This window comes from Typopeltis vanoorti, chromosome 1 (genome assembly GCF_054136105.1).
Source record: "Typopeltis vanoorti isolate ZY-2024b chromosome 1, IOZ_Tvanoo_1.0, whole genome shotgun sequence".
NCBI classification, from domain to species: domain Eukaryota; kingdom Metazoa; phylum Arthropoda; class Arachnida; order Uropygi; family Thelyphonidae; genus Typopeltis; species Typopeltis vanoorti.
The window spans coordinates 167,754,005-167,777,463 of NC_143549.1; the positions used below are offsets into that span (position 1 = coordinate 167,754,005).

At 36.4% G+C, this 23,459-nt stretch overlaps 1 protein-coding gene across 1 annotated transcript in view; it reads right to left on the reverse strand.

Moving 5' to 3' along the window:
• Window positions 1-23,459, reverse strand: part of LOC150110628 (WD repeat-containing protein 11-like) — a 355,935-nt gene that overhangs the window by 10,055 nt on the left and 322,421 nt on the right. Inside the window, exon 25 of the mRNA XM_090399950.1 lies at window positions 22,173-22,320. Coding sequence (XP_090256076.1) covers window positions 22,173-22,320 — 148 coding nt within the window. The remainder of the gene's footprint in view (window positions 1-22,172; window positions 22,321-23,459) is intronic.

Consider the following 23,459-nt stretch of genomic DNA (forward strand, 5'->3'; position numbering starts at 1 on the left):
CATCACTATATCCTCTCCAATCCCCTTAATCCCCAAATAACCCAATCTGAGCAAAACAGTCCAGATATAGTCATATCCAAAGCCTCATAAACAGGGACAGTAACTTTCTTATCACATGTGTTTTTCAACACTGAAGTGATCTTTTGTAGTATTTAGCCACTTCTGCACTATATTCTCCCCCCCCCCCCCAACACACATACACACACCAACTTCAACTCCCTGTCCACTATCATTCCTAGATTACAAATCTTTGTTTCTTACAGTTCAATCCCATTAATGTAATACACAGCTTGTAAACATTTCAACCTAAAGCGTACCACTTTTTATTTCACAACTGGCAACCACTGTTTTCTACACACAATTCAAATTCCATATGATCTCTACATCACCCCAGTGTAGTTCTTTCATGTAGAGTAATAATTGGATATTCCTCTTCAAATCATCCAGAACAGTATTAATATATACAAATTAAACAGCACTATTCTCTAATGGTTGTATATCCATAATCTTTTATTCATGTCACCAGCTTCATATCTATCCCATATTACCTTAATTTACATAATAGCTTTTATGTATGTATCCTGTTAAATGTCTTCAGAAAGTATTAGCATCATGGAATAGCCAATTCTTATATGTATCCAACTCAGTAATTAAATTATTACAGTGAGCACATAAGTAACAGAGACAAGACCTCGTCATCATAAAGCCAGGCTGTTCCCACAGAGCATAATATTCTGTGGGAACAGCATAATATTCTGATTTCCATAAATTAACAGAACAAAGAGAAAAATCATGTTAACTCAAAAACTGTATAATGAATATTTATGCAATTCATTGAAAATTATAAATGAATAGTTTAGTTCATACGAAGACAATGGTCAAACAAAAACAAGAGATCAAAATGAAATTGAAAAAGTGCTTTAATAAGAAGTATGGTCACTCTTCACAGTAATACAGCACTCACAACGATATTTCATACTGTTTATAATGGTGTCTAGTAGTACAGTTAGTAATAATAACCACTGCTGTTACAAAGCTCTCTTAAGTCCCTCATCAAGGTTTGGCAATTTTTCTCTGTGTTCCTTAATTCATGGAAACCTACATATTATTACTTAAGTATAAAGAGCTAATAAGCTTCATTTCGGCAATGAAAACATTACTTAAATTAAGGGGATATTAAATCCCACATAGTTTTAAAACCGAATAAGAAACTCAAAGATTGGAATCCGAGAGTTCCTACATATTATGCTCTGTGGGTTGAGAGTAACAACACACATACTTAGAACATCATAGACATGCTCAACAGGATTAAGATCAGGAGACCTGGCGCCCAATCCATATGCATGTCTCCTCATGAAGATATTGAAGGATGAGAATTATTGTCTTGTAGGATAGATTTCTTGCCTATCCCATCTGCTTATGGATGAACATAGGAGTCCAGGACCTCATCCCTATAAGTTGCAGCATTCATGGTTCCACTAGCAGGCATATACAGGTCAGGGCATCCACCTAACAAGATACCTCACCCGAACCATCACACTACCTCCTCCCATAAATGTCCCTTTCACAGATATTAGAGTAATGATAGCACATCCCTGGTTCTCTCTCTACAAAGCAAAACCAGCCATGCTGTAATCTGGTATCCATACACCTATGGCAAGTAGATTTTGCTTGCTGGAGAGTAGCTGCAGAATAAACAAAATAGAATATTTTTATTTAATAATAAATATATATCTCGAAGGCCATGGCATATCAAGATCTGTATGATCAATTAGAAACAAAGGAAGGACAGAGAAAAATTTACCAACTAGCAAAATGTAGAAATAAAGCAGCAAAGGACATCTTACATGTGAGGCAGATCAAAGATGCTGAAGGAAGAGTATTATGGAGGGATGTGGACATAAGAAACAGATGGAAAATATACTTTGAGGGACTTTTGAATGAGGAAAATGCAAGGACTCTCAGAGGAGATGGTGCAGAACATCAGTAGAGTGGAAGTGACGGAGGCCATGAAGAGGATGAGGAATGGAAAATCGGTGGGCCCCGAAAGAATTCCAGTGGAGGCATGGAAGGCACAGGGGGAAGAGGGAATTGACCTGCTGTGGGACCTGTTCATGAAAGTTTGCCAACAGGAAAATATACCCGAGGAATGGAGGGAGAGTACTCTTGTCCCCATCTACAAGGGTAAAGGGGATGCACAAGACTGTAAAAATTACAGAGGAATAAAGTTGATGTCCCACACAATGAAGATCCTAGAAAGGGTTCTTGATGGTAGATTGAGGAAGGAGGTGGAGATTGCAAAGGAACAATTTGGATTCATGCCTGGTAGATCAACAACAACAGATGCTATCTTTGGGTTATGGCAAATGATGGAAAAATATCGAGAGAAACAAAGGGAGCTACATCTGGTATTTACTGATCTGGAGAAAGCATACGATAGAGTGCCAAGGCAAGAAGTCTGGAGGTGTCTGAGGAAGGAGAAGAAGGTGCCGGAGAAATATGTCAGGTTGGTGCGGGAAATGTACAGAAATGTGAAGACAAGTGTTCGGACCTGTTTGGGACAGACAGAAAGTTTTCAAGTAACAGTTGGCTTGCATCAAGGGTCAGCATTAAGTCCGTTTCTGTTTAATATTGTGATGGAGGTGGTAACAGAGGAGGTGAGAGAAGATGCGCCTTGGACAATGTTGTATGAAGATGACATCTTGTTGTGTGTAGATTCAAGAGAAGAAGCAGGAACTAAACTGGAAAGATGGAGAAAAGTACTGGAAGAGAGAGGTATGAGACTGAGCAGAAGTAAGACAGAGTATATGTGTTGCGCAATCGGCGGAAGCCAGGAGACAGATCTGGAGCTGGAAGGAAATGTCATCAGAAAGGTGAGAGACTTTAGATACTTAGGTTCAACAGTGGAAGAAGATGGAGGAGCTGAGAAGGAAGTGGGATGCAGGATACAAGCGGGTTGGAGGAACTGGAGGGAGATGGCTGGAGTGTTATGCGATAAGAGGGTGCCGATCAATCTGAAAGGCAAAATTTATAGGACAGTAGTGAGGCCAGCTATGACATATGCTATAGAAACTGTAGCCCTGAGGAAAAATAACATCAGCAGGATGGAAGTAGCAGAGATGAGAATGCTTAGGTGGATGTACAGTGTGACCAGAAAGGATCGTCTGAGAAATGACTATGTCAGGGGAACAGTGAAAGTTACGAACTTAGGAGCAAAAATACAGCAAGCAAGGTTGAGATGGTTTGGTCATATGATGAGGAGGGAGGACGAATATGTAAGGGTCATGCAGATGGATGTGCAAGGAAGGCGGAAGCGTGGGCGGCCAAAAAAGAGATGGAGGGAGCTGGTAGAAGAGGACTTGAAGATGAAGAACTTGGTTTTGGTGACAGCCCTAGGCAGGAAGGTGTGGAGGATACTCATTACAAACAGTGACCCCACTTAAGTGGGAGAAGCTGCAGAAGAAGAAGAAGAATAAATAAATAAATATCTCCAACCACAGTACATTACTATTAGTCATTTTTTGGAACTCCTATTGACTTATTGGGACACTTCATTAAAATATGAGGGTGGTCTGAAAACTTCTCAGCCTAACAATGAAAAAACGAATTTATAATTTCAAAATTATTTTTATTTTTCACCATTTATTCCAGTGATGCTCCAGTGCCATTATCCCATCCCTGTACTAGTTCTCAGTAATATCTGCAAAATACACCTCTACAGCTGCGATTTGAAGAAAAATGCTGACTGGCGAGGTAGAGTTTTTTTGGGAAGAGATAGTAGTCAGAGAGAGCCAAATCTGGGGAACAGGGTGAATGTTCCAACAATTCATAGTGCAGATTCCTTAATTTTCCCATTGCCAAAACATCTTTGTGGGCAGGTGCATTGTCTTGATTAAAGATGATTATTTTCTTCTGCAAACTGGGTCTTTTCTCATGAATTTTTTCACCTAGTCTGGTTAAAAGATAAAAATAATATTCCCCGGTTACTGTTTTACCCTTTTCAATATAATTAATAAACACCGATGCCATGACATTTCCTCTGATGGAACTGACTTTGTCTTCTTTGGCTATAAAATTTTATCTAATACTATACTGAAAAGAATATTACTATACATAACTGTCAACTTTTAAGGAAAGACAATGTATACTGTTATATTAATTAAATGCTAATTAATACTTCCTATATTTCAGTAAGATATATAGGAAGATGGTGATGTTACATTACCATATTCAGGAAACATGCAATTAATGATATGTACACGCAGGCACTAACACTGAATAAATATGGCTGAAGACAACAAAATTCGGTCCTAGAGTCCTAAAAGGGGCAATTTGGGATTTAGCCGACCAAATTGTATTCTTATTGGTTAAACCAAAATAAAAAATGATGGTACAACATGACAAAATTTCATGCCGGCTGGGGCGTCGCCCGGTTAAACAAGGCCCCCGTTGTTTTCGCCAGGGAACCAGGGCGAACAGCGAAAAGTCAGCTACTGGAACAAATCTGAAAACAAACCCCAACTCAACATCACCAGAGTTAAAGATCGGTACTATCAATGTAAGAAGCCTGAATGGCAAAGAAATGGAGCTAGCTGAGGAATTAGATAAGTACCAGATCGACATAATAGGGGTGACTGAAACAAAAAAGACCAAAACTGGTGAGATCTTTCTGAGCAATAAATATAAAATGTTATATTCAGGCAATAACAATCAAGGAAAAGAAGGAGTAGCCATAGTATTCAACACAAAATACGAGGCTAATCTTCTTGAATGGCAGTCAGTCTCAAGTAGAGTAATGTGGGCAAATATGAGAATGGGGAACTGGACAATGAGACTTATTTGTGCCTATGGTCCCACAGAAGGTTCTACTAAGGTAGAAGTGGAGGAATTTTTTGAGGCTTTAGAAAAAGCAACTGACACAATGAAAAAGGAAAAGTTGGTCCTTGTTGGGGATCTAAATAGTAGAGTAGGAAATGATTGTGAGACATACAAAAATATTTTGGGAAAATTTGGAGAAAAGAGCAAAGCTAATAATAATGGCAAATATCTGTTGGATTTCTGCTCAGGACATGGACTGGTTATTACTAACACCATGTTCCAACATTGCACAAATTCACATGGAGAGAAGAGGCTAGGAATAAGAAAAGTCTCATTGACTATGTTATTGTTGATAGTGATGTTTCCTCCCTGGTGCAGGACACCAGAGTGTACAGAGGATTTGAAATTGGAAGTGATCACTATTTAGTCTTGAGCAGGATAAAATTGAATTTCATATTGAAAAGAATAACATGTAAGAAAGTTTTAAAGCGAATAAAAGTTGAGCAGCTCTCAGATGTAAACTGTAGACTAAAATACAGAAATATTATTGAAAAGAAAATGAAAGAGTTTGAGAACAGGAATCAAACCTTGGAGATTCAGTGGCAAACTCTGAAGGAAACATTGATTGATTCTGCCAGAGAGGCATGTGGTGAAGTTGTGTGCAAAGATAAAAAAATCAGAACTCCCTGGTGGACACAGGAAGTTAAAGAGGCAGTGAAGGAAAAGAAGAAAGCATATCAAAAGTTCCTGGCAAATAAGTCAGCTTTTACTCTTACAGAATACAGAGACAAATGTAAGAAAGCTAAACAGTGTGTAAAACTAGCTAAACAAAAGTCATGGGAGGACTTTGGCAAGAATATAGAAAATAAATATCAAGAAGGTGGCAAAATATTCTGGAGATTGTTGAAGAAGCTTAGGAATGGAGGAAAGAGTGCTGTAAAAGGAATTAGAGATGATAAAGGTGAAATGAAAACAGGAGAAAAAGATATCCTTGAAGTATGGAGTAATTACTTTGAAAAACTGCTAAATGAAACAAGCAGTGATGACAGCACAGTGATAAAAAACACTGACCAGGCATGCAGTCAGGAATACATATCCATACTTGAAGTAGAAAAAGCCATCAAAGGCTTGAAATGTGGAAAGGCAGCAGGAGTAGATGATATTCGACCAGAAATGCTGAAGTATGGTGGTATAAGAGTCTTACAGTGGCTGCACTGCATAGTTCAGAAAGCCTGGACAGAGGGACGAATTCCCGATGATTGGAGTAGAGCTCTCATAGTACCCATATATAAAAAGGGAAATAAAACTGAATGTGATAATTACAGAGGTATTTCCCTACTGAGTGTTCCTGGCAAGATCTATGCAAGTATACTTGAGAAACGGTTGAGAAGAATTGTGGAAGAAAAGCTTGGTGAAGAACAAGCTGGATTCAGGCCAAATAGAGGCTGTCAGGATCAGATCTTCACTTTATGACAAATAGTCGAGAAAGCATGGGAATATAACAAAGATCTGTATTTAAGTTTTGTCGATTTAGAAAAGGCATATGACAAGGTGCCAAGAGAGAAGCTATTCAATACGCTGCAGTTATATGGTGTCAATGGGGCATTATATCAAGCAATACTTAGTCTTTATTTGAGTTGTGAGTCAGCAGTTAGAATTGAAGGAAGTACAGGAAGATGGTTTAATGTTAAATCTGGTGTGAGACAAGGATGTACATTATCCCCTCTGTTATTCATTATCTATATGGATCACATTATGAAGGAATGTGGTATTAAACCTGATATCAAAATTGGAGATGTTAATGTCAGCTCTTTGCTTTATGCGGATGATGTTATACTTCTAAATAAATCCGCTACAAGTCTGCAAGATTCTCTGACTGAATTGAATAGCTGTTGTAATAGATATGGTATGAAGGTCAGCAATAAAAAGACAAAGACAATGAAAATAGGCAGAATCATTGAAAATGTCAACTGTGTTGTGAATGGAGAACCTGTGGAACAAGTAAAACATTTCAGCTACTTAGGCACAATTTTTACTGAAGATGGTAAACTAAATATAGAAATAGACAACAGAATCAGCAAAGCTGGTATCGTGGGAAGTCAATTGAATAAATTCATATGGAATAAGAAAGAAATTAGTCGGAACACTAAATTAGCTGTATACAAGACTGTGTTCAAACCAATTTTAACTTATGGATCTGAGAGCTGGGTCAGAAGTAAAACACTTGACCAAAGACTAGAGACCGCAGATATGAGAGTCCTGAGAAAGATTAGAGGCGTGAACAGATGGCATCAATGGCAATATCATATTAAAAATGAGGATATTAGGAAAGAACTTGACATTGTCAGCATCCAGGAATGCGTTAGCAGATCTAATCTCAGATGGTATGGTCACTTAAATAGAATGGGAGAGGAAAGATTAGCAAAACAAGTGTTCTCTGCCAGGTTGGCAGGAAAACGACCCAGAGGAAGACCAAGATATAGGTGGATTGATACGGTACAAAGTGCCTTAGACGATAGAAATATAAGATCTGATAATGTTGGAGTCTTGACAAGTAACAGACTGATTTGGAGGAAAATTGTAGATAGGAAGTTAGTAATGATGTAATTTTTTCATGTAGTACTGTCATATCCTGTACACCCCTTGAGGGTACATGGCAGGAATTTGATGATGATGATGAGTCCTAAAAGGTGCCATCTAGTGGGCTAAATTGGGTAGTTAGTCTTGAGCTGTAGCCTTACTGCACCACAGCAAGTATAAATATGACAGATTATTCCTGGAATCAGCCTCAGATCTAAAACACTGCCCAAACCTCAACAAATTTGGATGCATGAAACTATCCCAAATATGGGAAGCTTGTATTCTTAGAACATCAGTCTAACAGCCAAACTACTACTAATTTAGCCCACTAGATGGCACCTTTTAGGACTCTAGGACCGACTTCAGTTCTACCAAGTTAGTTCATATTACAAGTTAGTGCCTGCATGCACATATCATTAATTTCATGTTCCCTGAAGATGGTAATGTAACATTACTGAAATATAGGAAGTATTAATTAAAGTTTATTAATTAATATAACAGTATACATTGTCTTTCCCTAAAAATAGACAGTTATGTATCACCAAGGTATAAGTTTATCTGCAAGAATTACAATAATCCATGGAGATTCCATTGCATGCATAGCTTTTCCCATATACTAAAGATGCCTTTGATACTTAGGCGAAAATTATACGAATAAAATAATATTTTACGTGAGTTTATTCCAGTTTAATTTATTTAAACTACTTACATATTACAACAGTAAAAACTGCATTGGACAAGGGAGATGCATTTAGCTTTTGCAAAGGCCTTTGATAAGCTGCTGCGGGACAAATTGATTATTAAACTTGAACGAATGGAGTTGGATAAGACTGATGCAATGGACTGGAGAATGGCTGTCTGACAGGTACCAATAAGTTGCATATGAAGGAGCAATATCCTGGAAGATAATGGTGTGCTCCAAAGGTCGGTTTAAGTTGTTAATGATATTAGGAAAAGATTGAATGGAACATGCATTTTTTTGCAGGTGATACAAAGTTGGGAAGAACTATTAGCTCTGTTCACACGTTCAAGAATTTGTGAGCAAAGCTAATCTAAGGTGGTATGGCCACTTAAATAGAATGGATGAGGAAAGGTTAGCAAAACAGGTATTTGATGCCAAATGGCAAGAAAGATCCCAGAGGAAGACTGAGGTCTAGCTGGAATGATTCAGTCAGAAGAGTCTTAGAGGCACAAAATGTTGGATACAACAATATTGGAATACTGACAACTAATAGTCTAAATTGGAGGAAAATTGTTGACAGATTAATAGTAACATAAAATTAATCATGTAGTGCTGTCATAGTAGCCAGAACATCCCTTGGGGGAAATATCAATTAATGATGAAAGTTCCGAAGGATTGTTCAAAAGGTCAAATTATGGATGGCTGATATAGAGCTCCAGTAGTTCCCATTTATAAAAGGAAAACAAAATGATCTAGGTAAGATTTATGTAAACATACTCAAAGCTAAGAGAAATGTGGAAGAGAAACTTAGGAATGAACCATGGGAATATAACAAGGATCTTAAGCAAGTTTTGAATATCTGACAGAGGCATGTGACAAAGTGCTAAATCAGCTTTACAATCATATGGGATAACTGAAACATTATACAGAGCAGCATACAGTCCATATTTAAGTTTTAAGGCAGCAGTTAGAATTAAATAAAGGTACAGTAAAATCAGGTGTAAGACAAAAATGTACACTATCTCAACTGTCATTCATCATCTGTATGGATAACATTATGAAGGAAAGTGGAAATCATGATATCACAAGTAAAATGACAAAAATTATGAAAGTAGTCAGGAACATGGAACATGCATTTTCAGTGGAGAATGTATCATATATGAAGATATTAGGAAGGAACTTGACACTGTTAACATTCAAAAATGTGTGAGCAGAGCTAACCTAAGGAAGTATAAACTCAATGGGAAAGAAAGGTTAGAAAAATAGATGTTGAACTGTAAGATATCAAGAAAATAATCCTAGAAAGATGAGATCAAAGTGAATAGATAACTGTGTGCATGCATGTTTGAACACTGCTTGGAAAGATGTCAATGGACAACCCCCCTCCCCTCCCAGGAAAGGTGTAGTGCCATATAATGAGTCACATGTTTGTAGCCAGTGTAAATTGGAGGAATATGATGTTCCCAAGTCAGTGCAGTGTAACTCTGTCCAGGGGCAATGGGTGCGAGAAGGAAACCGACAGACTTTCAAAGAGGCACTGTGATAGGATGCTATGTTGCAGATTTATCTGATTGGCAAATTGTTGACAAATTGGGTCATTCCAGGTCAACAACTGAAGTGTAACATGCAGTAGATGACCAACCACACTCACCAAACATGTGCCTATAGGGTGCTACAAGGGATGATATGTAAAAACCACCATTTGCCAGCCGAACAGACTGAATGCAGAGTTCCAGGCATCAACTGGAACATGAATCTGCACAAAATATTCACCACCAAGGCTTGGGTTTCCATGGCAGGACTATAATATGCAAGCTCTACATGCCGCATCTTCAGTGGTGCAAAGAGTGTGAATAGTGGGACATGAAAGCTGTATTATGGAGTGATGAATCATGCTACACCCTCTACTGAGCAGATGGATGGGTGCGGCAGATGCCAGTGAACATCTCTTACCAGAGTGCGTAACTCCAGCTATGAAATTTGGAGGTAGTGGTATGGTCCTTTTTTTCCTGGTTTGGCCTTGGACCTCTGTTTGCAGTCTAAAGAACAATGAGCTCTGAGAGGTATCTGAAGATTCTGGACAATGCAATGCTTCCTATGGAACTGACCACTGTCTCTTTCAGCAAGACGATGAACCGTGTTATACAGGGTGTTCGGGATAAATTTGACATATTTATAATTAATTATATTTTTCCGTAAGTTACATGTATTAACACACACTTCTCTTCATTTAAAAGTTTGGACCCTTCTTCATTCATATACAAGATGTCAGAAAGGATGGATAGCTGGAACCCACCTGAATCATGGAAGAGAATAACTTGTATCATGATGATTCGTGCCCGCCATCAAAATAAGGATATTACGACTGCTGCCCAATGCTCCCTGAATACAGTAAAAACAATCAGGCATGAACTAGAGACTTGCAATGGTGACTACGAGGATGTAGCAAGAAGAAAGATCCCTAGCAGACGATCTGATTGCGTTCGTACAGCAGAATTCCTCGCAAATCTACAGGAACAGGTGTTGAAGAACCCTGGCATTGGAATTCGGGCTTTGTTCGTGGAGTTGCTAACTATAGTCAAGCCCTGGATAACAAGGGTAGCCAATGGTAGGCCGTATGTATGGCAGCAGGATTCGGCCCCTTGCCACACCTCTGGGAAAAGTCAAAAATGGTTGTCTGAAAATTTCTACGACTTCACCAGTCCAAATGTTTGGCCTCCAAACTCCCCAGACCTTAACCCCATGGATTATTTTGTATGGGGCGCAGTTGAAAAAGACACCAATCGCACTTCCAGTAATACAAAAGCCCAGTTAATGGATAAAATTAAAACAGTTTTTGCGGCCCTTCCCAGGGAGACTGTAGCATCAGCTTGTTCGAGGTTCCAAAGCAGAATTGAAGCTGTGATCGATGCTAATGGTGGTTATTTTGAGTAAATCTTGTTGATAGTATTGTAATTAACTCTGCCTGTAATGTTTTTTTGTCAATTCATTAAATTTAATAGATACAAAGAAGATTTTCTTTTTCCTTACGAAACTGTCAAATTTATCCCGAACACCCTGTATATATATAAAGCTGCAGCTGCAACTGCATGATTTGTGGACATAAATGTCGCCATATTGACTAGCATTCACAGAGCCCTGATCTCAAAGCTATTGAACATCTGTGGGATAAACTGGAGTGCTGGGTGAGGTCAAGGAATGTCTGCCCCACAAAGTTCTGAACTTCATTACATGTCCATAGGAAAAATAGTCCAAAATTCCCATTGATCACTATTGTACACTTATGGAAAGTATGCCCTGTAGGACTGCTGGAGTCATCACAGTGAAAGGAGGTCCTACATCTTATTAAGGTGGGCACCATGGCTGTTTGTTCCTTACACTATGGTGTCTGTTGACTTCTTTCCAAGCAATGTATGTGGGGGTGGGTGGAAGCAAGAGTGGTATTCGAGAAGGTGAAAGTACACCTGTGTAGCAATGATCTGTCTTGGGACCATTACTGTTTAGCTTGTAAGTGATATTGGAACAGGTTTTAATCGAGATATGCAATTGTTTGCAGATGATACAAAACAGGAAGAATTATAGGGTAGTAGGGCAGATATTGTGGCCTTACAGGAGTATTTCAATAAACTATGTTAGTTGAACTAGTAGTTCAATGTTACAAAATGTAAGGTTTTGAAATCTGATAAGCATCTGGTATGATTTAAAGAATGGGATGCAGAGTATACAACTGAAAGTGATGACTGGCAGGAACCTGAATTTTAGAGATCCCAATGAATTATGTCAATAAGGAGGACGATTCTTACACAGAAGAGGTTATGGTTTCATCATATGTAAGGCCTTGATCAGGCTACATATAGATTACTATGCAGAGATCTGGTACCTTGTTTTTAAGTTGAGAATCAGAATACAGCAGACTCGCTATAGCAAACTACTAGGGACTGGAGAAATAATTTGTTACAGCATAAGATTTGTTAGAGTGAATTTGGGAGGGATGAAGGCTGATCCCCACTCTGTTCCAACAAAACAAAGGAAAAGACAAGAAACAAAAAGAAAATCAGGAAATGTTTTAGAACAAAGGAAATTATTAATATGCAAGCATCTTCAAGAGATCCAAGGACCCTTCCTAAAAGAAGGGTCCATTTAGACTCCCATATTTAAAAACCCATCATACCTCCTCCTTTAATACATTTACCAAAGACAAAACATCTAATGGTAGTCCACTTCACACACTATGATAGAACTTGGACCTAATTTCCTAACAGTATAAGACAGCTTCCAAGATGACAAGGATTTCCACTTCCACCATCCATGATGCAAAAACCTCACTCATGTCTATATGTGTAAGATCCTCTTACTAATATACTTCTATATCTCCTCCCCTCTGTTTACTCCTCAAACTTTGAGGACCACATTCCCACATTCTGTCCTTAACTGGCCTATGGAACTGTGCATATATCATTTTGGTTACTTGCTGCTGTATCTTTTCAACTGTCTCTCCATTTCGTTAGAACCCAAGTGATCATATCTACATATAATAATGCAGACGTGGTCTTATCAAAGCCTTGTAAAATGAGAGAATAATTTTCCAATTTCTACAAGCTAGTGTTCTCTTTAACAGCGCTTTATCTGATGCTCTTAACTCCTAAACTTTCACTCACAGTTCATAACAACCCCCAAGTCTCTAGCCCCATGGACTATTCTCAATAAATTCCCATTAATATAATACTTTGCCTATAATATCCTCTGTTCAAAATACATAACATTAAATTTGGAGACTGAACTGGCATTCATTATCATTTATCCATAACCAATCTATTCAAATCAACCTGTGGTACATCACTGGTCACCCTCATCTTCATATACTCAGTTTTTGATACTCGTCAGTCAACCAGTATACCCAATTCACGTCATAGTTTCTAATGCAAACTCATAGCTCTCAGTTTGTACAATAACCTCCAATGTGAACTCCTGTCAAGTGTCTTGTCAAAATCCCAAATATTGTCATATATCCATTTCTCTTACCCAACTCTGCTCTCACTCTATTAATAACATGAGCAGATTGCTAATGCAAGACCCCAACCTCTAACAAATCATCCCGTCCTTTATAGAGGATTCCACTGTTGTTTATCTACCTTTGGATGTAATTCCTAACTCACTTTTCCAATACGTTGATGACTATGCCAGAGATACTAACTGGTGTCTATAATTTGATACATCAGTCTTGGCTCCACCTTTGTATAATGGATTTATCTAAGAGATCTCCTTCTGCTCGCTACAAAGCTTACACATGCTAAGACTCAAATTGAGCAACAAGGTAAGGGACGCTGCTATTGTTTTGCACATACTCCTTCAGCACTCATACTAATATATCATTCAGTCCAATTACTGTATTTGAGTCAAGTTCTTTAATACTTCTAACTCATCTGTTTTCTTATTCAGCTATTCCTCAGGAATGAGAGAGGTTATGGTCCTATCTGAAATACATGCGTGTGCGCGCACACACACACACACACACACACATATATATAAATGGTAGGAAATAGAACAAAGAAAAGAATGGAAAATGGAATACAAAGGAAATGTCAAGTAACCAAACAAAGGACACAGCAGGAACTATACATAAAGTACATCAAATTAAAATAAATGCAAACAATAAGTTTGGACATAACAGAAACAGAATTAACATTTCCATCTTCCCTTTTTCATTTTACATTCGATAGCTTCTAATGGCCAAGTAACTTGGCTTACGATAAAGTGATTAAATCTATCTGCTATGGCTGTAAATTGTATGTGTTCTTCTGGACAGTTTGAATGTTTTGCAGGATGAAACACCCAAATTTCTGGGAGATAAAAGCCTGCCACCTCCATATGAGACTGGCTAACTCAAGTTCTGATAAAGGTTCTTCATGTTCTAGATGGGTTTGAACCCAGGCCTGTCCAACCAAATGGCTTCATCTATACTGATTGGGCTATTAGAGGCTCATAGGATTAACATGTAAATTTTGAAATGTTAGATTAAATTAATATTACTTACCTGAAATCTTTATAATGAACTAAATATGTGTAGTCTGTGCCATTTAAATCAAAATAAAATGAAAGCTTAGGTAGTCATTCGACTTGATAATTAGTCATCTACAACTGGAATGAGGGAGAGGACACAAGTGATGAATAGCTAGCCCAAGGGCAGTGACTGGCATAGGTAGTTTGAACCAGTTGGCTTCCTAACAAAACAGAGACCTAATGATGGATGTTGGGATCACTGTCCAATTAAGATGACTTGTTCACTCCAGCTGTGCCAATCACTTGTGTGATTGGCACAGCTGGAGTGAATATAGCTTAAATATTTTCATCCTCTCCCCTCCCTAAGACTGACTAATGCAGACTAGCTGTTCATTATTGTGTCCTTAACCGCCTAAGTTTTTCTTTTATTTTTGATTTTTTTTAATCGTACAGAGCACATGTAGTTCATTATGAAGATTTTGGATAAATGACAATTAATTTAAGCTAATGTAACATTTCAAAATTTAAGCATTAATTCTGGATTTCCATTTTTATAATTTAATACTTTTCAAGTTCACTCGCTCTTTTTTTTTTTTTTAAACGTCTTTCATTATTGTTTACATTTGTATTTTTTTTGTGTGTTGCCATTTTATGTGATTTGGGTATAGTTCCAGTCAATCAATCTATTGTATTTCCTTTGTTTACTGACATCAAATATAGTTCTCTTCCTCAATTTTTTCAGTTTTAACATAAAATGCAAAACGAATTTCCTCAAATCATTTTTAAGAAAATTCAGTTTGCTACCACACAAGTTTTTGAGTTTAAGGTAGCAGTAGTTCTATCTCATTTCGGTCAAGTCATTTCCATTGTTCACTATAGTACATCATAATGTAATAAAGGAACAAAACTACAGTGTTTTAAATTCCTTTACTGATTTTAGTTAATTATGGTCAGCTTGCCCTGTATCTGCCATTCCACAGCATTGGACAGCTCTTAAGATATTGGAAAGTCCAGTGGCATCAATACTATTCTAAAGGAAATTCAGCATGGTACATTCTTCCAAGAAATTATTTCTAAGGATTAGTGAGAATTGAATGTATATTTACTGAACTTATTTCTGATTAGATTTCTGGGCACTTAAGTATTTTTTGATTTTCAAGGATAAGGTGGTTAATTAAGCCCTATGGCTATAAGCATTCTGTTGTCTGTTAATTGTATGTATTCATTGGCTGGTTTGCCTAGTTGCAGAACAACAACAACAACAAAAAAGCCAGCTCCATATGAGACTGGCTAACTCACCTCCCAATAAAAAACCTTGCTAAAGGTTCTTTGTATCCCAGAGAGATTCAAACACAGGTCTTTCCCATAAAGGGCTTTGTTTATACTGACCAAGCTATGGAAGCTCATTATAAATATATAAGAGAGAAGATTTAAGATATTTATAATATATAATAAGCAAGAAGACACAAAAAATAAGAAAGACCTCATTGACTATGTCATTGCTGAATAAAAATAATGGTTCAGGATACAAGAAAGTACAAAGGATTTGAAATTGGAAGTGATCATTACTTTAGTACTAAGCAGGATAAAAATGGATATCACGTTGAAAAGAACAATATGTAAGAAAGTTTTAAAGGGAATTAAAGTTGAGCAGCTTTTAAAGGTAAATTGTAGACTCAACTATACGAACATTATGAAAGAAAAAATGAAACAGTGAAAACAATAACTAAACCTAGGAGTCTCAGTGGCAAACTGAAGAAGACACTACTGATTCAGCTAAGGAGGTATGTGGTGAACTGTATGCAAGGATAGAAAAATAAGAACTATGGTGGACATAAGTTAAAGAAGCAGTCCTGGAAAAGAAGAAAGCATACAAAAAGGTTCTAACAATTAAGTCAGCAGATGCCCTGAAAGAATACAGAACAAAATGTAAAAGAGCTAAGCTATGTGTAAAAGTAGCTAAACAAAAGTCATGGAAAGACTTTGTTAAGAACATGGAAAATAAATATCAGGACAGTGGCAAAATGTTCTGGAGGTTACTGAAGAAGCTTAGAAATGGAGGAAGTATACTGTAAAAAAAATCAAAGATGATAAAGGTGACATGAAAACTAATGATAAGGATATTCTAGATGTCTGGAGTAATTACTTTGAAAGACTGTTAAACGAACCAAGCAGTGACAGGACCATATAAAGAAGGATGCAAAGAGTATTACATATAAATACTTGAGGTAGGGAAAAAAAAAAAAAAAAAAAAAAAAAAAAAAAAAAAAAAAATTTAAATGTGGAAAGTCAGCAGAAGCCTGGTCAGAAGGTTTCCTGATGATTAGAGTAGAGCTCTCATAGTACCCGTTTATATATATAAAAAAAGGGAATAAAACTGAATGTGAGAATTATTTCTATTAAGTGTTCCATGTAAGGTTTATACAAGCATACCTGAAAAGAGGTTCAGAAAGACTGTGGAAGAGAAACTTGGAGAAGAACAAGCTGGGTTCAGGCCAAATAGATGTTGTCAAGATCAGGTTTTCACTTTAAGACAAATAGTTGAGAAATCATGGAAATATTTTAAGGATCTGTACTTAAGTTTTGTAGATCTGGAAAAGGCATACAAAAAGGCCTAGAGAAAAAGCTTTTCAAAAAAAGTACAATTATATGGGGTAAATGGAACATTATACAGAGCAATGCATAGTCTATATTTAAGTTGTCAGTCAGAGTTAGAATAACTGAAGGAAATACACGAAGATGGTTTGATGTAAAATCTGGTAAGATAAAGATGTACATTATGAAAGAAAGTGGCATCAAGTCTGATAATAGAATCAGAGATGTCAAACTTAGCTCTTTGCTGTATGCAGATAATGTTGTACTCCTAAACACATCCAGTACAAGTCTCTAGGATTCATTAACTAAATAACTAAATTGAATAACAGCTGTAACAAATTTGGCATGAAAATCAGCAATAAAAAGACCAGAACTACCAAAATAGGGAAAAAGAAATAGAAAACTTCAGCTGCATTCTGAATGGTGATCCTACAGAACAAGTAAAATATTCCAGCTCTTTAGCCACAGTTTTCAGTGAAAATGGCAAGTTAAATCTGGAAATAGACAACAGAATAAGTAAAGCCTGTATGGTTGGTAGCCAGCTGAATAAATTTATATGGAATAAGAGAGAAATTAGCCAAAACACCAAACTAGCAGTATACAAAACAGTGTTGAAACCATTTTAAGTTCTGAATCTGAGAGTTGGGTTAGAAATAAAGCACTTGATCAAAGACTATAGAGACCACATATACGAGGTTATGAGAAAAATTAGAGAAGTGAACCAATGGCAGAATCATATTAAAATGAAGACATTAGAAAGGAACTTGACCTTATTAGAATTCAAGAATGTATCAGTAGAGCTAATCTAAGGTGATATGGCCACTTAAATAGAATGGGTGAGGAATTTTAGTAGAACAGATGTTTGATGCCATGATGGCAAGACAGAGACCCAGAGGAAGATCAAGGTCTCGATGGATTGATTTAGTCAGAAGTGGCTTAGAAGCACGAAATGTTAGATATAACAATATTGGAGAGCTCACAAGTAATAGACTGATTTGGAGGAAAATTGTTGATAGAAGATTAATAATTATGTAAAAGTTAGTCATGTAGTGCTGCCATACCATAGTAACCTGAATACCTCTTGGATTATCAGGAAACATATCAGGACATTGATGATGAGGATGATATATATAAAATAAATAAAATATATATGTTTATAAAGAGATTTAATGATGACTAAAACCAAGAATAACTGTAAGGCTTTAATGATATAAAACACTACTAGTTTCAATATTTTTGAAAGCCTTCTTCAGGTGTCTTCTAAAAATAGAAAACAGCAATAAAAACACTGAAGTTTAAAACTGAGAAACAGGAAAATTGCAGTACATAATTGACATGAAAAAATGTTGTATTTACATTTAAGTTGTTCTTTCAAACGTGGCATTGTTTGTTGAGTGCGTGCTTGTAGACTCTCGTGAACACCAGTACTGAACAACAGCCGAGTGGCTATCAGGGATGTAGTAGCTCAAATTGTTATTTAAATGTTCACGATTAAGGATGATTTCTCTGGACTCCATAATTTTTCTTTCAAACTCATCATGGCAACGAAAGATGTTTTCGGATCTATCCCAGCAGATCGAATGACCCTGGTGTGCATCATCAGGATTGTTCGAGAAAAGAACGTGATTAGACAAGGCACTGGCATGTGTTCTTTTAGGGTAACATCTCCATCCCATACATCAGTTCAGTTTCCAAAAAATTAGCTAAAGTTCTTAAGAAGTACAACATCAGGACCTTATTCACTACACTTCCAAAAATCTGCTTGCTAGTTAGTCATCCAAAGCCTCATCATCATAATCTGAAATATCCTGGCATATATAAGATATGATGTGATTGTAATATCCCTTATTTTGGTCAAAAACAAACAAATCTATTGAATTACGCATGGAGGAACATAAGAGAGACATCTCTTACAAAAGAACACATGCCAGTGCCTTGTCTAGTCATGTTCTTTTCTCGAACAATCCTGATGATGAACACCAGGGTCATTCAGTCTGCTGGGATAGATCCAAAAACATCTTTCGTTGCCATGATGAGTTTGAAAGAAAAATTGTGGCGTCCAGAGAAATCATCCTTAATCGTGAACATTTAAATAACAATTTGAGCTAAGCTACAACATCTCTGATAGCCACTCTGCTGTTGTTCAGTACTGGCATTCACGAGAGTCTGCAAGCACGAACTCAACAAACAATGCCACGTTTGAAAGAACAACTTAAATGTAAATACAAGGTTTTTTCATGTCAATTATGTACTAAAATTTTTCTGTGCTTCTCAGTTTTAAACTTCACTGTTTTTATTGCTGCTTCCTATTTTTAGAAGACACCTGAAGAAGGCTGTCAAAAGCCGAAACTAGTAGTGTTTTATATTTAAAGTCTTACAATTATTCTCAGTTTTAGTCATTAAATCTCTTTATAAAAATGTATCAAAACAACCGAGTCAATGTTCCTGAAAGCATATATATATATATATATATATATATATATATATATATATATATATATATATATATATATATATATATATATATATATGTGTGTGTGTGTGTGTGTGTGTGTGTGTGTGTGTGTGTGTTAAAGATACCAAGTTATTTTAAATATAAACCTGCTTTTTTTTTTTTACTCCATTTCCCAAGTAAGCAAACAGACAAGTCAGTCAAGTTTGCACCTGCAAGTGTTGCAAATCTAGCTGACCCTGCACGTAGTGCAAGTCCAAGGCAACTCGTCGTTATTCTACCTTTACCATGAGTTGCCTTGGACCTTGCACTACATGCAGGATCAGCTAGACTTGCAACACTTTCTGGTGCAAACTTGACTGACTTGTCTGTTGGGAAATACTTGGGAAATGAAGTTACAAAAAAAAAAAAAAAAAAGTTTATATTTAAAATAACTTGGTATCTTTAACATATATTATACCCAAGGTAAAAAACTTTCTACACACACATATATATATATATATATATAAATAATAATACATATGTGCTGTATTTTTTGGACGATAAAGACGCACCTCAAATTTATGAGACAATTTTTAGAAAAAATATTCACAAACCTTAAATTTCATTTATTATTACCATAACTTGTACAAGCAGCATTTAATTCTTCACTCGTCTCATTACTATCACTTTTCGTATTATTGTCTGAACTACTGTTATCATCAATATCATCAAATTCCTGACATGTACCCTTAAGGGGGTGTACAGGATATGAGAGTACCACATGAAAAAATTACATCATTACTAACTTCCTATCTACAATTTTCCTCCAAATCAGTCTGTTACTTGTCAAGACTCCAACATTATCAGATCTTATATTTCTATCGTCTAAGACTCTTTGTACCGTATCAATCCGCCTATATCTTGGTCTTCCTCTGGGTCGTTTTCCTGCCAACCTGGCAGAGAACACTTGTTTTGCTAATCTTTCCTCTCCCATTCTATACCACCTGAGATTAGCTTTGCTAATGCATTCCTGGATGCTGACAATGTCAAGTTCTTTCCTAACATCCTCATTTTTAATATGATATTGCCACTGATGCCATCTGTTCATGCCTCTAATCTTCCTCAGGACTCTCATATCTGCAGCCTCTAGTCTTTGGTCAAGTGTTTTACTTCTGACCCAGCTCTCAGATCCATAAGTTAAAACTGGTTTGAACACTGTCTTGTATACAGCTAATTTAGTGTTCTGACTAATTTCTCTCTTATTCCATATGAATTTATTCAATTGACTTCCCACCATACCAGCTTTGCTGATTCTGTTGTCTATTTCTATATTTAATTTACCATCTTCACTAAAAATCGTGCCTAATTAGCTGAAATGTTTTACTTGTTCCACAGGTTCTCCATTCACAACACAGCTGACATTTTCAATGGTTCTGCCTATTTTCATTGTCTTTGTCTTTTTATTGCTGACCTTCATATCATATCTATTACAACAGTTATTCAATTTGGTCAGAGAATCTTGCAGACTTGTAGTGGATTTATTTAGAAGTATAACATCATCTGCATAAAGCAAAGAGCTGACATTAACATCTCCAATTTTGATATCATGTTTAATACCACTTTCCTTCATAATGTGATCCATATAGATAATGAATAACAGAGGGGATAATGTACATCCTTGTCTCACACCAGATTTAACATTAAACCATCTTCCTGTACTTCCATCAATTCTAACTGCTGACTTACAACTCAAATAAAGACTAAGTATTGCTTGATATAATGCCCCATTGACACCATATAACTGCAGCGTATTGAATAGCTTCTCTCTTGGCACCTTGTCATATGCCTTTTCCAAATCGACAAAACTTAAATACAGATCTTTGTTATATTCCCATGCTTTCTTGACTATTTGTCGTAAAGTGAAGATCTGATCATGACAGCCTCTATTTGGCCGGAATTCAGCTTGTTCTTCACCCATTTTCTTCCACAATTCTTCTCAATCATTTCTGAAGTATACTTGCATAGATCTTGCCAGGAACACTTAATAGGGAAATACCTCTGTAATTCTCACATTCAGTTTTATTTCCCGTTTTATATATGGGTACTATGAGAGCTCTACTCCAATCATCGGGAATTCGTCCCTCTGTCCAGGCTTTCTGAACAATGCAGTGCAGCTGCTGTAAGACTTTTATACCACCATACTTCAGCATTTCTGGTCGAATATCATCTACTCCTGCTGCCTTTCCACATTTTAAGCCTCTGATGGCTTTTTCTACTTCAAGTATGGATATGTATTCCTGACTGCATGCCTGGTCAGTGTTTTTTTACCACTGTGCTGTCATCACTGCTTCTTTCATTTAGCAGTTTTTCAAAGTAATTACTCCATACTTCAAGGATATCTTTTTCTTCCGTTTTCATTTCACCTTTATCATCTCTAACTCCTTTTACAGCACTCTTTCCTCCCAAGCTTCTTCAACAACCTCCAGAATATTTTGCCACCTTCTTGATATTTATTTTCTATATTCTTGCCAAAGTCCTCCCTACTGTTATCGCTCTCTTCAAAAACTAAGTCATCTTGTCCATTCAAAACCACATATGCTCGCCCACTAACTATTATTGATGCCGATAAAGTTTTCTTATGTAAATCAGGAATTCTGACATATGCAGCGAGACATGCATTTGGCTTGTATCGAAATCCAAGACTTACCCGATATCACCTATCTTAGGATGATAAGATGCATCGCAATTCGAAGTCAATTTCGCTACATAAAAAGGTACGTCTTATGGTCCAAAATATACAGTATATGTTTTTTTTTTTTTTTTTTTTAAATACAACACAGAGCCTTATTTTTATATTATAAAAGTATGATCTTGGAATTACAGATCCAAGAATTGCGATAATTTCATGAGAGATTTGTGTGCAATTTATATGAGAATTTCTAATTCTCCGTGTTTAAGAATTTTTTCCATGTACATCTCAAACAATAATTACATTCCATCAGTTCATAAAGAAAAAAGCAAAAACACATTGAGTAACTTAGCAATTAGTTTTCACTTAAAGGATATTATTTGTTTCAGTTTTCTTGATAATTTCAAACTCCTCACAAGCTTGTAAAAACAATGCAGCCCTTTCTGACATGTTGAAGGAATGTAACAACTCTAACACCTTGTAGAATTCACCCATTGAAAGAAGTACTAAGAGAGCTTTATTCTAGAAAGAGAGAATCCAACAGTTAGAAATACACTTAAGTTTATATTAAAATTAAATGATTCTAATCAAAGATTTCAATTCCATTCTCTCTCACTCTTGCTCCTTTCCACGTGCATACAATGCACACATGTGTTGTAGCTTAAAAGTGTTTGTCTGCCTGAGTATAAGTTATTCTGGGACTCTTTAGAGGGATTCTATTCAAATTTGATACTGCTGACTCTCACAAATATCATGATAAATATCACAAATATGCCACATCATACTGCAGAGACAGAAGCAAAATGAAGTAGAATTTTATTATCATAGCAGTAAGTAAGTACAATGCTCTAACAACACATTTCAAAACAGTGGATAAAAGAAGTAGAATAGGAGAATTTGTGTCTTTCATTTTGATTTGGAGGACCATTTCTCTCTCTCTCTCTCTAGAAGAAACCAGAAGGCTTACTACTCATTTCCAGTTTGTGAAATTGGGATTTTCAAATGTGTTAAATAGGTTTCCACCAATGTTCCTGCTATGCAACAGCCATTGTGCATGCACAATGGCTGTTGCACAGCTGTGCAGGAGAGTCTTCCACCCACTGTCAAAAACAACATATTAACAAAATATGCATGTTATTGTAGTATTAATGCAGTAAATCGGTAGTATGTGCTTTTTAAGTTTTAAGCTCCCACCAAGATGTCCAAGAATCATTACAAAGACTGGTGCAAGACAGTGACAATCACATTAAGAAACTTACACACACACATGAAGTATTTAGTTAGTTACTGTGGATAAATGAATTAGCTGAAACTGAAATTATGATATGTATATTTTATGCACATTACTACAATTATATTTTCAGTTGAACAAAAATGTTACTTTTCAATTTTCTTTTTTCTTTTCTTTAAGTCATTTTGGGAGTTTTTATAAGCTCCCAAAACTGGTTGATTCTCTTCAGAGACCAGGCAGAAACCTTAAGAGAGCAAAAACTCTTGTTCAGTATTAAAGAACTTGAAATATCAGAGAAATGTATTTTTCATAAGTGAACTCTCGGTCTGTGTTTAAAAGTACGTAATAAATTAAGGAGCCAAATGGCTTCAGTTCAGCGATGCAAAATTACATAAGCAAAGTGGATATTAGATCCAGCATTATTTCAAAG